Source organism: Athene cunicularia (genome assembly GCF_003259725.1).
Source record: "Athene cunicularia isolate RWA chromosome 23 unlocalized genomic scaffold, athCun1 chr23_part1, whole genome shotgun sequence".
In the NCBI taxonomy this organism is placed as follows: Eukaryota; Metazoa; Chordata; class Aves; order Strigiformes; family Strigidae; genus Athene; species Athene cunicularia.
This window is the reverse complement of record NW_020799130.1, coordinates 3,501,669-3,513,710: the sequence shown is the minus strand read 5'-3', so window position 1 is coordinate 3,513,710 and position 12,042 is coordinate 3,501,669. Positions and strand designations below refer to the sequence as shown.

At 39.5% G+C, this 12,042-nt stretch overlaps 1 protein-coding gene across 1 annotated transcript in view; it reads right to left on the bottom strand.

The window, feature by feature from the left end:
* MACO1 (macoilin 1) overlaps nucleotides 1-12,042 on the bottom strand; it is a 30,725-nt gene that overhangs the window by 16,701 nt on the left and 1,982 nt on the right. The window contains exons 2-5 of the mRNA XM_026863229.1: nucleotides 11,695-12,031; nucleotides 3,195-3,336; nucleotides 2,364-2,490; nucleotides 186-309 (exon numbers count right to left, since the gene is read on the bottom strand). Coding sequence (XP_026719030.1) covers nucleotides 186-309; nucleotides 2,364-2,490; nucleotides 3,195-3,336; nucleotides 11,695-12,031 — 730 coding nt within the window. The remainder of the gene's footprint in view (nucleotides 1-185; nucleotides 310-2,363; nucleotides 2,491-3,194; nucleotides 3,337-11,694; nucleotides 12,032-12,042) is intronic.

The window sequence follows — 12,042 nt, the reverse complement described above, 5'->3', positions numbered from 1 at the left end:
AGCACTGTGTCTTCAGAAAGGTTGCACCTGGTTAACACTTAGCATACATTTCTCCTGGAATATTTAATGACAGATGTGCAAGGGGAGAACTGAACAGACAAACCCTGAACCAAAATAAGAAGCCCTGAACATTAATTTCCCTGGTGAAACAAAGGTTAATAAGAAAAGGAGAATAAAACACTTACCAGTGTGCTGCAAATGGACGACAAAGGTCTACATGGAAGTTTTTTAAATCTTTAAATCTAATGGCTGCTTCAATATAAACAAAGAGTATCCACAGTGATACTGTCGGTAAGCACACACCCCTCTCTATTAAGAGAAGAAGAAACACCTTAGTAATATATTACAAGCAGCAAATATTTTATTTTTAAAACATTCAAAAAGTCAAGGGAAATTTTCAGACATACAGGAAATTGTAAGAGGGTTTTTTCAGATTAAAGTATCTAGGATGTCTTTATTTTAAACCAATTGTAACTTTTGTGTTCTTATCGTGCTTTATTACTTTTATAAGGCATCAGTGAAAAATAACAGATGCGCAGCTAATGAAATAGCTTGGCACAAAACCCTATACAGAGAAGGAACACAAATGGAAGAAACTGCAGAAGATGAGGTAATGTTACAGCTTATGATCTTTGAGTCAGAAGTGGTAAGCTTGGACTACTTTTTCACTCCAAGTTAGGTATATCTTGGTAGCAGCAGCAGTGAGCAAATCTGCTGAGAAAACAGGAGTGAGTAAGCACAGCACTGGTTACTCCATATACAGTAATGCAGACAACAGTCTGCAACTCACAACTCTACATCAGAGGAACATTTAGGATGCCGTATTGATTTCTTTCTCCAGCACTGCTGGTGAGAATGTAAAATAGAAGCCAAGCAAAACTAAGGTCTTAAACCTCTTGGCCAATGGAAAATGCCACTGTTGCTTGCAATATAGCCACTGTGAATTTCCACAAATCAATTCCAGTTACATTCCACAAGCTTCATAAAAATAAACAAAGTTCTTGATTACCTACTTACAGCAACATATTGTGTGCTGGTTTGGAAACCGATCTCAAATTTGAAACTAAAGAGAGCATTACTCTGAGGCCCTGACGTTATTTACTGTGGTCTCTGCTTCGGTCTCTCTTGAATAGCTGCACTCTGCGTAAATGAGAAACCTATAGCAGAAACTGTCAGCCTAAAGGGACTGAACATTTCAGCTAGGTAGACACTGCACCCAAAAAGATCGTAACTTCCTAAAAAATACAAAGAGCAAGTTCCCATTAACTTAGATGAGCATTTAAAAACAAGTCTCCCTAAGGCTGCAGTGAATTAAAATATTAAACAGGCTCAGTTAAAATTGGCCCATCAGGTTTTGTCCTTTAGGGTTTCTAAACATCCACCCTGAGAACAACTTCAGATAACACTTTAACATCTTAATACAATCTTAAAAATAACTCCAGAATTTTTACGTATTTTAAATTGGGCAGCAACTGGTTCACAGTATCTTCCATTAGCTCCCACATTGTCATTATTACAAATGACTAACTTGTCAGAAAGATGACTGCTTCCACCAGTAAGCTGAGAAATGATCCATGCTATCCTGGAAATTCCTGTGATCTGATGGCAAGTCTAACATGAAATATTACAAAAGCCCCAAAACCCAAGGACTTGGGTAGGGAAAACTTACCTCTAAAAAAACCCTCAAGTTTTATTCCTAAAATTTTCTGATTGAGGGAAAGACATATACATAACCCACATCAACTATTAGTGTTTGTGCAAACTAAACCACCTCCCCTCAATCCAACTGCTGTCCCATTACCCAAGAATTTATTAAAACAACCCCAAACAACTAAGGGTAAAAAAAAAAAAAAAAAAAAAGGGGGGTGGAAGCAGGGACAAGACTTTTCCATACATGTGTCAAATTGCTGGGGCAGCCAACTGGTACTATCAGCCTTTTTTTGCTCAGAAACTGAACCCAGTTGACACAAAGATTTGACTAATAGGAATTTAAACTACGATAACACCCAAAATTAACAGCACACTGATTGAGTAGGAGGAGGAACGTAACACTTCCACAAACTTCGTATGGACTCTGTTATTTGCTGAATTGCAGCAGAAGTGTTTCGAAGTCAAGAAAATAATCTTTTTTTTTTTTACTGCTCTGGAATTCCTGTTTTCACACTTTCAGTTCCATTGATCGAGCTTTAATGATCACTACAAGATGCACCCAGACACGTGTGCAAGTGCAAATCAGCACACTAACGAAAGCAAAAGAACATATAACAAAAGTGCATTAAAACAAATGTAACAAATAGAAGAGGGTTTCTGCATGCTACTAAAAGCTGAAATCAGTAAGTTGTAAATAAGAAACAGTGACCTACCTGTGTGCCAGACATACTGTACCCAAACATACGTGCTGGCAGCAAAAAACAGCCATTGTATTGGTATGAAGAGCAGACATATTATATTTGATGTGAATGCTACACAAACAAAAAATACTGAAAAGGCCTAAAAGAAAGGAGGGGTGGGGAGAAAGAAGAGCGTTTTGGTTTATTGCAGCAAATATTACCAACTTATTCATAGTGACACCACAATGATTTCAACATGGAAACACTAGTGTTGTTCATAATCAGGGCAAAGAAATGGAGCAGTCTAGCCAATGAAAGTAGAAACGTAGACAATTAAAGAGAGAACAGGCACAACTTGAGAGTTTGTGCCCATGCACTCTTCCAACAAGCTTCCAAACAGCTATATTTATTTCTTATTATTTTGTTTGAATACTTGCATTTACGTTGTTGATGTAGTATTATCATTACTAGATTGTTCTTCTGGAAAACAGATCATGACCAAGCAGCAGCGTCATTCACTCTTTCAGAGGGCAGTAAATATGTAAACAGGCAAGGGCTGTCATTTTATTTTTAAATAAGACCCTAAAAAAAAATAGGGATCTAAACCAATTTGCTAATCTCAGGAATTCAAACAATATTTTCCCATGGTGAAAATTTGATAGCTATGTATTTCGCTTCCACTTGCCACAGATAAAATAGGCCAGAGAAAAAGAGAGTTGAGTCCACGTCACCTAGTCACTCGAAAATTCCTCCTCTTGTGAAAATGATCATCAACGCCATTAAGTTAATTGTGTAACATGGAACATGCCCTGAAACTTTGCAGGATTTTCTTACAAAGGGACAGTAATGTTGTGTTATACTTACCAAACCCTGGTATCTGAAGGAATCGTAAACACTCCTGATGAAGAGCCAGAATGGCCACAGATACTCAAATCTGAACTCGAGGACAAAATCTGCCAACAGTACTAGGGCCCACACTACCAGGAATTTCAGATATAGAAAAGTACTATTAGGAAAAAAGAAAAAAATTTTAAAAAAAAGTAATTTCAGGTCAGTATTTCCAAAAGACAGATTAACATATATTTTTAAAATTAAAAGTTCAGGAATAAAAACTATAGACAACTATAATACATAAGAAAACTTCATCCAAAATAATTTTACAAAACAGGTAATTTTATTATTACATTAAAATCAGGCCTCGTCTAATGAATGTCATTATATTCAACTGCATTTATTTTTAAAATAGCAAAGAAACAGAAGGCTCGCTGCTCTTATAAGACGTTCAGCCACGATCTCCCTTCAGCTTTGCAGCGTATTTTACGAGGTGACTTTTTGCTAACAGGTATGCTGTCACAGCTGAAATGTTTCTCTTCTAGTTTGCACTCTTGTAGCTGGAACTCAGAAATTTCTGTGTTCCCTCTCCCCAACAAACTGCAGATGTTCACTCATTTTCCACATTCAACACAAACTGCAACACCAATAAATTTAGATATATTTTAAGCCTATAACTATAGCAATTAGGAAGACTGTTTAGATACCAAGTTGTCAGAGCTATATTTGAAAACATCCATATTAAAGTAAATGCATCCATTAAAACAAAAAACAAAAACACCAAACAGAAAAATGGAGGCACATGAGGCTTGAGACCAGACAGTCTAACATATATTTTTTAATTATTTCAAAGCCACATTCCCTTATTCTCAGTCCTGCATTTTGAACCACAGATGATCCTTCTTGGCTACAGAGCTCAAAATATTTTGAGATTGTATCTAATTAACACAGTTGCACTTGAGGGATCAGCCAGGTTCATTCTGCTAAAAAGGAGGAAGCAAAAACCCTTTTCCCCCCCAAAACCCAGCACCCAAGACCTAGTATGAGACTCCAGTTCCCCAAAATGCAACTACCTTGTTGCACTGTATTGGGTTATAACAAAGGTGAGGTTTTTAAAATATATATTTTAAATATAATTTCATTTTTTTTTAAATCAAGGGCAGTTTTTCCTTTTAGTGGCTCATTTTTCCTCCCCTATCATACTGCCAACAAAACGAGCAGAACTTTGCCCTGGAATGTTTACTGATAAGTTGCCAAGAGTTTGCATGCACAGTGCCAGGTAGGGTCAAGTTTCTGCACTGTTCACGGACATCTGGCTTTTTTAGGAAGTTGTTCAGAGCTTCAGAGAAGACACAAAATAGAAAACTTCTCTGAAAAAGTGTTATGTACCAGCTGAGGTTTAGAAACAACTGAACCACGCGTCCAATTATCACGGACGTTACTTGTCACTCAAGGTCAGCTTCCAAACCACACGACTAGGAAAACACTTTGTTTTCTTGTGAACCAAAGATTAACTCCACGGTCCTGAACGTGACCCGTATCAGCTTGTCCTGGCCCTACAGCTTCTCCCAATAGAAGAGTTTCTGTGCAGCTTTCTCACTGCCTGTTATCAGGCTCTCCCTTAAAAGTCCAATGCCAAGGTTTTCACTGTCACTAGACTCCCTGGAGGGAATCGCTTCAGTGAAACTACTTACATAAATGCTCTCAAATATACTCACATGAGTACATGCTTTAAATCAGCGCAAACTAAAGAAAGACTTCATAGAAAATACATTTTTGAAGTCTCAGACAAATATGCAACTATTCCTATGTTTAACCTACCTTGGCCTCCCTACCCCCCCCCCTTTCCAATATTCTGTATCTGCAGTTTAACATAATGACACTGGAAAAAAAAAAAAAAACACCAAAGAAGCTACAGGAGGCACTTTAATTCAATGGAAACAAAATTAATGACACACGCTTGGAGAAGTTAAGGCACTGCTTTTTTCAGTTTTTACAGAACCATCACCAGCCACTTAGTCAAAAATTACTCTCTGAGAAGACTGAAACTACAAGTATTAAAAAAACCCACAAACACAACCCACAACAAAAACCAACCAAATAAAACCCACCAAAAAACCTGAAATGGTCACGTTTATCCTGGTAAATGATGCCTGGATATGCTGCTGTTCTCTGTTTATTTAAAGTTTAGATCTTCAGCTGCAATCTATAAAAAAGCAGCTGCATCCAGACAATACTTGGACATAAAAGGTGACAGACATTTGGGTACGGAGTCACCACTGTGTTCGTTTTGACCACGCTGTTGAATTGTGCATGTGCAAGTCTTAAGATTTGAGAAAATATATAAAGGCATCACACCCAAGCAATCATTATTCTGTCTGTTTAGCTGAAAAAGCAGTTGTGTTGTATGGCAGTTTTTCCTGGGTTAAATTATGGCTATTGTTTATTTTTCTGCCACTGAACTCCATAAAGAGACTACATTTTTTCTAGCAAATTAAGGTTGTCAGAACTAGTGCTTTTCAACTGTGAAGTGCCACTCTAAGTTAAAGCATTTGCTGAATAAGAGTTCTGCAATACAGCCATTAAAGTGATTTCTAATATTAAATTCATATCAATCCGAAGGCCATGGTGACATTTACCACCTTTTAAAGTGGAATTGTAACAATACAACCTTCATAATAAGGTTTTCCCAACAGTATTAAAGACCCTACTTCTCAGTCATCCGAAGGACTCAAAATCAATTAAGAATGTAATGAATACAAGAGTAAGACACAAGAAAGTTATTGCCTTTTATAGAAACTTCAGCCACTTATGTTGGCCTCAGCAACAAAGTTCACTGTTGTGCAATATATTCTGCATATGTATTCAACTGCATGAGTCCACGTGCATACATGCACTTAGAGGAAACATTTTAAAGGTACTATAGTCCATCAATTGGTTGTTTTTTGGTTGGTTTTTTGTTTTTTGTTTTTTTTTTACATCAGGACTCCCTTCCCTCCCAATTAAAGCACACAGGACTGCAGAATCAGAGACTGCAGTCCCTAACTAAACACTCCACCCAGGCTTTAAAATCAAGACAGGTACCAGCCTAAGGACGACCGCTCCCTCCTTGAAATGGGCCGGTTTTACAAACTGTGCTGAGCTTCCAGTTACACACGCAGCTGGGTTACAACCGGCGCTGCCGCACACTGCAGTCTGCAGATGGCAATGAGTCTTTGTAGGAGGAAGAAAGAAACACAAATCTCGGCTTCCCTTCTTCCACAAAGGTATGCTGCACGCCACGATTTGCTGTTCCTGGCAAGCACATGGTTCGTTGGTTAATTTACAAGTGCTTCTGAACAGACACCTCTTCAGTGAACACTTAAATGAGCACTGGCTGAAAATTATCCAGCAAAATTAAACCCCAGTGAAAAACAGCCTAACGGACTTCCCATTTGGACAGGTTAATCACTCTCCTGCTCTTTTGTTTCATACAACAGACCATTCAAATAAGATCACATGAATGAAATGACTAACAAAATTTAGCAATAGCCCTCCTCCCTTTCTCTGCTTTGTACCAGCCACTTTTACTTCATTTTTGCTCCTCAGTGCCTTGATTCCTTCCAGACACCGTTCTTCCCTTCAGCGCATTTCTATTGTTATCTAGGCTGTCCCCAGCACGCCTCCCCTCCAACCCGCTCATCCTACAGCCGAGACAGCCGGCGCTCCTTCGGAATCCAGCACCAGCCATTTGGTGCCTGTGAACCTCCGATAGTCATTGATCTTTCTGGGCACATGCACACATTTCTCCAATTTTGATAGCTACTGCGTCAGTATCCTCACTTAGAGGCAACACTCACTAGGCAAAAGTGCCTTTTAACCTCTGTAGCCTGCATATTACAAAGGCTTAAATATATTCCATGATGCCAATTACAATTCCAAGTTTGTTCTCAATACAGGAAGATTGTTGCAGATAAATACCTAAAAATCTGGGTTATCCAATTTTCTGACACACGTCAAAAGAACTGATTTTGGTCATCTGCCAGAGGTTTAAGGGGGACAGGGCTTTCCCTATAAAATCAGCATATGGCATCTAATCTTGTAGGGTAATACAAGATGAGGGGAAAGGATGGACACATTCACGAGAAGTGCAGGGTACTGAACAGGAAGGAGCAGTGATTACAGTGCTGCAAATTCTGTGAAAGGTCAACTGATTGCTAATGTATACTGAATATAAAGATTTATTCATAACCCAACTGTGGCCATGCTCCCCCTTTGAATTTCCAAACAAATAATTTTCCTCCTTATTCTTCCTCCCCTCCCTCAAGTGCCAGATGCCATTTCCTTCTTTTTTTTTTTTCCCCTCTTGTTCTTTGTTCTCTTTTTACTACCCCGCAGAAACAGATATTGTGCTTGCTGTAAGGTAAAAATCCACCAAAAAAAAAAAAAGATCACTAGGAAAAAACAATTACACAACCCAAATCCAAACTGGTAGCAAATTAAGCCTCTATTCTATCCTACTATTATCAGCAAGTCCCAAAGGCTGGAAAGTGAATCTTAGCAGAATTGATGGGATGTTTCATTTTGCAGCCTGACTCACACAAGACAATGGGTGGAAGGCATCCTGAGGCTGGCTGGGCGCCAAATACAGAGACAGGCTTTAGAAAGGTGAAGTTCAGCACACGTGTGAAATTACCAAGGAGTCAACGACCACCATCTCAAGGTTACCCATCCAATGCCAGGCAGAACACTGGGGATGCTGACTGAGTATCACTGGGGACTTTCAAATAAAAAGGATTCTATATGTTAACATACAAAAATATATGTATGTAAGATTATTACTAGTGGACATAAAAAATAGTAAAGAATGAACACAGCAAGTATGCAAGGGAGAAAACATGACTGCTGGGATGTGGTATGCATACTGGAAACTATTCTGTGAAATATCTGCCACCAAAATTTTTAAAAAGGAAGAGAAATGTAAAGAATCCCAGGAAACCTCACTGAGTATTTATTCAGTGTCCTGGTATGGCATAGAATGTATCAATCTCCAAACTATGGAAATGTAAGTAAAAGAAGACAAAATAGAAAACTCTTACAGTAATTCTGGAAGCAAGTGTAATAGACTGCTGCACCACAGGCATATAATCAGCAATCAGTATTGCAGTACTGAAACAAGAGAAGCTGTTAGCCCACCATGGTAACTCAGCTGAAAACACCAGAGTCCAGAACACACAAAATAAAGCTAGAGAAACTGCAGTGTGCAGGGAATGAAAGTCACTGGCAGAGGGAGGCAATACTACATGTACCAGTGGGGTTGACACAGTAGAACACATTTAAATGTAAGCTAAAGTAGATTTGAGACCTGAATTTGAGTTAAAAGTCATAAAAGGTAGCGCTGTTGGTTTGTTACAGACCTCCAGGGCAGGTTGAGAAGAAAATATTTTTTGCCATATAGGAAGCTTATAAAAAAAGTGCCAGAATAAATCAGTAGGAGAATCATTATGGTTTTTTAAAAAAACCCCACACAACTAAAAAAAAAAAAGGCCACATTCCTAGAGTTAGTAATGAACTGGTTTTCCTTACAGTTTATTTGGCTGTCAGCAGAGTCAAAATCAAGTCCTTGGAAATAAGCCACATCAGAAGTTAGCTGGCACACAGAGCCACGGCAGTATTTTAGCAAAAGGATCGTGTTATCAAGAAATTCTGCCCAGTACAAGATGCCCAGGGGCACAGCCTGCCCTTATGTCATCAGTGGAGATTACAGACACATATGCATCCTCCCAGGCACTCACTTAGCTGCCAGCCCAGGTAATGCCTGTGATAATGGGTAATATAGGGCTAAAAAAAAAAAAAAAAATATCCTAATTCTAAGGGGATGTACAGTGTTTAAGGACTATTGTCAAGAAATCCATGATACATAGCATGTCAGCCGACGTGACAGCATAAGTTCAGCCAATAACTTGTGGAATTCATCTTGAAACTTAACCAGCTACAGAATTGGTACCAAGTGCCAACATGACTCAGTAGAGCCAAAACAAGCAGTATCAGCAATAAAGCTGAAGGATTTTAAACAGATCAAGGATGAGGACTGGGAAGCCTTAGAAACAAGCAGTAACAAGTAAACTTTAATTGCTTAACTGATGACAAGCTGCAATGAATACTTTAATTAACAATTAAGGTTTTAATGCATGAAGTGTCAAAGGTGTAAGATGTTAATCACTCAATGGCAACGGATAGCTTAAAAAGTGAAAAGGTGAAGTTTTGAACATACACTGTGGAAATAACAAGAGGTCTCAACGTCTACCCTTAGTCTGTTAGTTTTGGAGTTATACTGAAAGCACAGTTATGTTCTAATTATAATAATGTTCTTTCCACAGACACTATAATACTTCTAAATAGCACAAATCTTTATTGTACTTGCACATAATATTAGATTTGGATTCATCGGGTTTTTCAGAGTACTGGTAGCAAAATTCCCTTAAAGCAGTGAGACTGCACCACTGGCATCCAAGGCTTCAGTCGCTGCACACAGGAGCAAAGCTGCTAATGGCAGTGCTGGCATGCCATGTAAGGCAGCGCTTGCACACAGCCTGGAGCACCTCAGAGCTGTAGGTGGGGAGTAAAGCTACATTGAAAGGGAAAAAAGGGCTAAAAGAGGCAGAAAGAAGGAAGGAAAAACAGCAGAACGGAAAAAAAAAATAATCAGTCTAAAGAAGAACAGAGGGCAGCTGTTGAAAATTGGGTGGGGAAGACTGGTCAGGAATAACTTTGAAAGTGCTTACGAGGGGCTGAGGCCAAACAGTCTTAAACATTTAATTTAGTTAGTGAGTGTTGGGGGAAGTACTTTAAAGAACTACAGCTGTAAAAATTCAAATAAGAGAGGCTGTGAGCCCTTAGATCAACTTGTTAGAAAGGATACTGCAGAAGTTGGCAAAAAAATTAATGTTCAGGGAGACAGAATATTCACATTTTTCAATGCAACCCAGGATTTTACATTTCTAAGCCTGTTCTGTGACTAGAAATTATTTTTCTATCGCTTCTTATCATTTCTTTCAGATTTACATATGTAGAGAATCCTGCCACCAGAGTTTTACTGAAGGACAATTCCTTCATTGCTTCACCTGCTCCAAAACTCTTCAGCTTTGCAGCTCTTAACTACACTCACATGTGTCTGTTAGTGACAGTTGTGCCTAGCTCTGCATTGAAAGACTAGAGAGGGAACAAGGATGGGAAGATTGGTCTTCATTTAAAAAGCAAACAAATATCCTACCAAAGTGTCTTAATCATGCTGTTTGCTCAGCCTAGCTGCTTTACTTATAACACTATGATGCTACCTACTGATAACAGTATTTACTGGTTTGTGTAAGCTCATGGTGACAATTAAGATAAATTGAGTAAATAACTACATTAACTACAAGAATTTAGAAACCTATAGTTATATAAGAAGCTACCTGTATGTAATCTCTTCGAATTATAGGTGGCAAAGAGAAAAAAAAAAAAAAAAACAAGAGCCACAATCCATGCAGAAGTACCTCTCTCCAGTTAGATTTCCAAAGAGGCAAAGCTTTCACGCTAGTTTCTCTTTCCCTTCTGTGGGGCAATACTTTGAAGTCACTGACTATTTCTGTTTATCAAAATGCCACCTGAAAGAAAGGCTAAAAAATCCTATTTCTGAACAAAAGCATTCCAGGAGAAGTTAGTACAAGAAGCCAGATGTCTGTCTTAGCTGTTCACACAATTACAACAGCTCTACATGCTGAACACACTCATCATCTGGTGTTTTCATCTTTTTCTGGTTTTTCCCTCCTTCTCTCACCCCACCTTTCCAGCCAGTCATCTCAAAGGTAAGCGAGAGCACATGATTTTGAATGACTAAATAATTATATAAGGAATTGCTTATATTTGAATTATTTTCCTAAGACTGGTCATCTTAAATATTAACTACAAAGCAATGGATGTTTTTTCTTCTAACATTCCAAGCACCATTTTCTCAAAAACCTGAGAGTTGAAAGCAACTCCCATAGAGATTCACTGCAAGCAGGATAAGCAGTATATTGTGACAGTTTCTGTTACAGTCAGAGCTCACTATCAACCATTTCCCTTACGCAAACTGTAGGAGTTTGCTCAAGCTTCCAGTCACTGCGTCTATAACCCTCAACTGAAACAGAAACAGGACATTATGCTTACTATAACTTTCAAAAGCCAGCTTTCCAGCCTCTAGTAAAACAAACTCTTCTTTATTCAGAAACACATAATTATTGTATTTCATATAAAATTTGGCATACTTAGATATGCAGGAGGGCAGCTCTCTAAAATACTCTTTAAAAACAGGCTCACAGGCAGCAAATGCTCAGGAACCCGCGCTTTGCTGCGTTCTGCATGTAAGCCCCTGGAAAGCATGCTTTTATTTGAGACACCGATGAGGTACAGCCCACGCCTAAGAACGTGGATCTCATTTCACTAGTCTCCTCTCCTATTTCGTAGGTCGGCGGCGAGTCAGATACCCACTGTTTTCACCACAGGGCCATCCTTCCCCGCTCCAGGCATTTACCCACACAAGTTCTTGCTCGCATCCCTCGCTGCTACGCCTATCCCTCTCGCGTGCTTCCACTGCAGAGGCCACAGCACGGGCACCTTTGTCACCACGTGAAACCCAAGTTTCTTAACGTTAGCTGCCGCCCGCCGAAAGCCAGCGGCCCAGATGTTTGCCTGCTCTCCCACGCTGCTCCTGTTGAGCCACCGCAGCACGCGGTTCACAGGCTCAGGGAAAGCCCAGCTGTAAGAGCCCACTCGGGAAACCTCCCCCGGGAGGAGAGAAGGCGCTGAGGGCCCCCCCCGTCCCCTCAGCGGCTCCCCGCTGCTCCGCCCCCCCCCCGCCTCTCTCGCAACTGCCCAATCA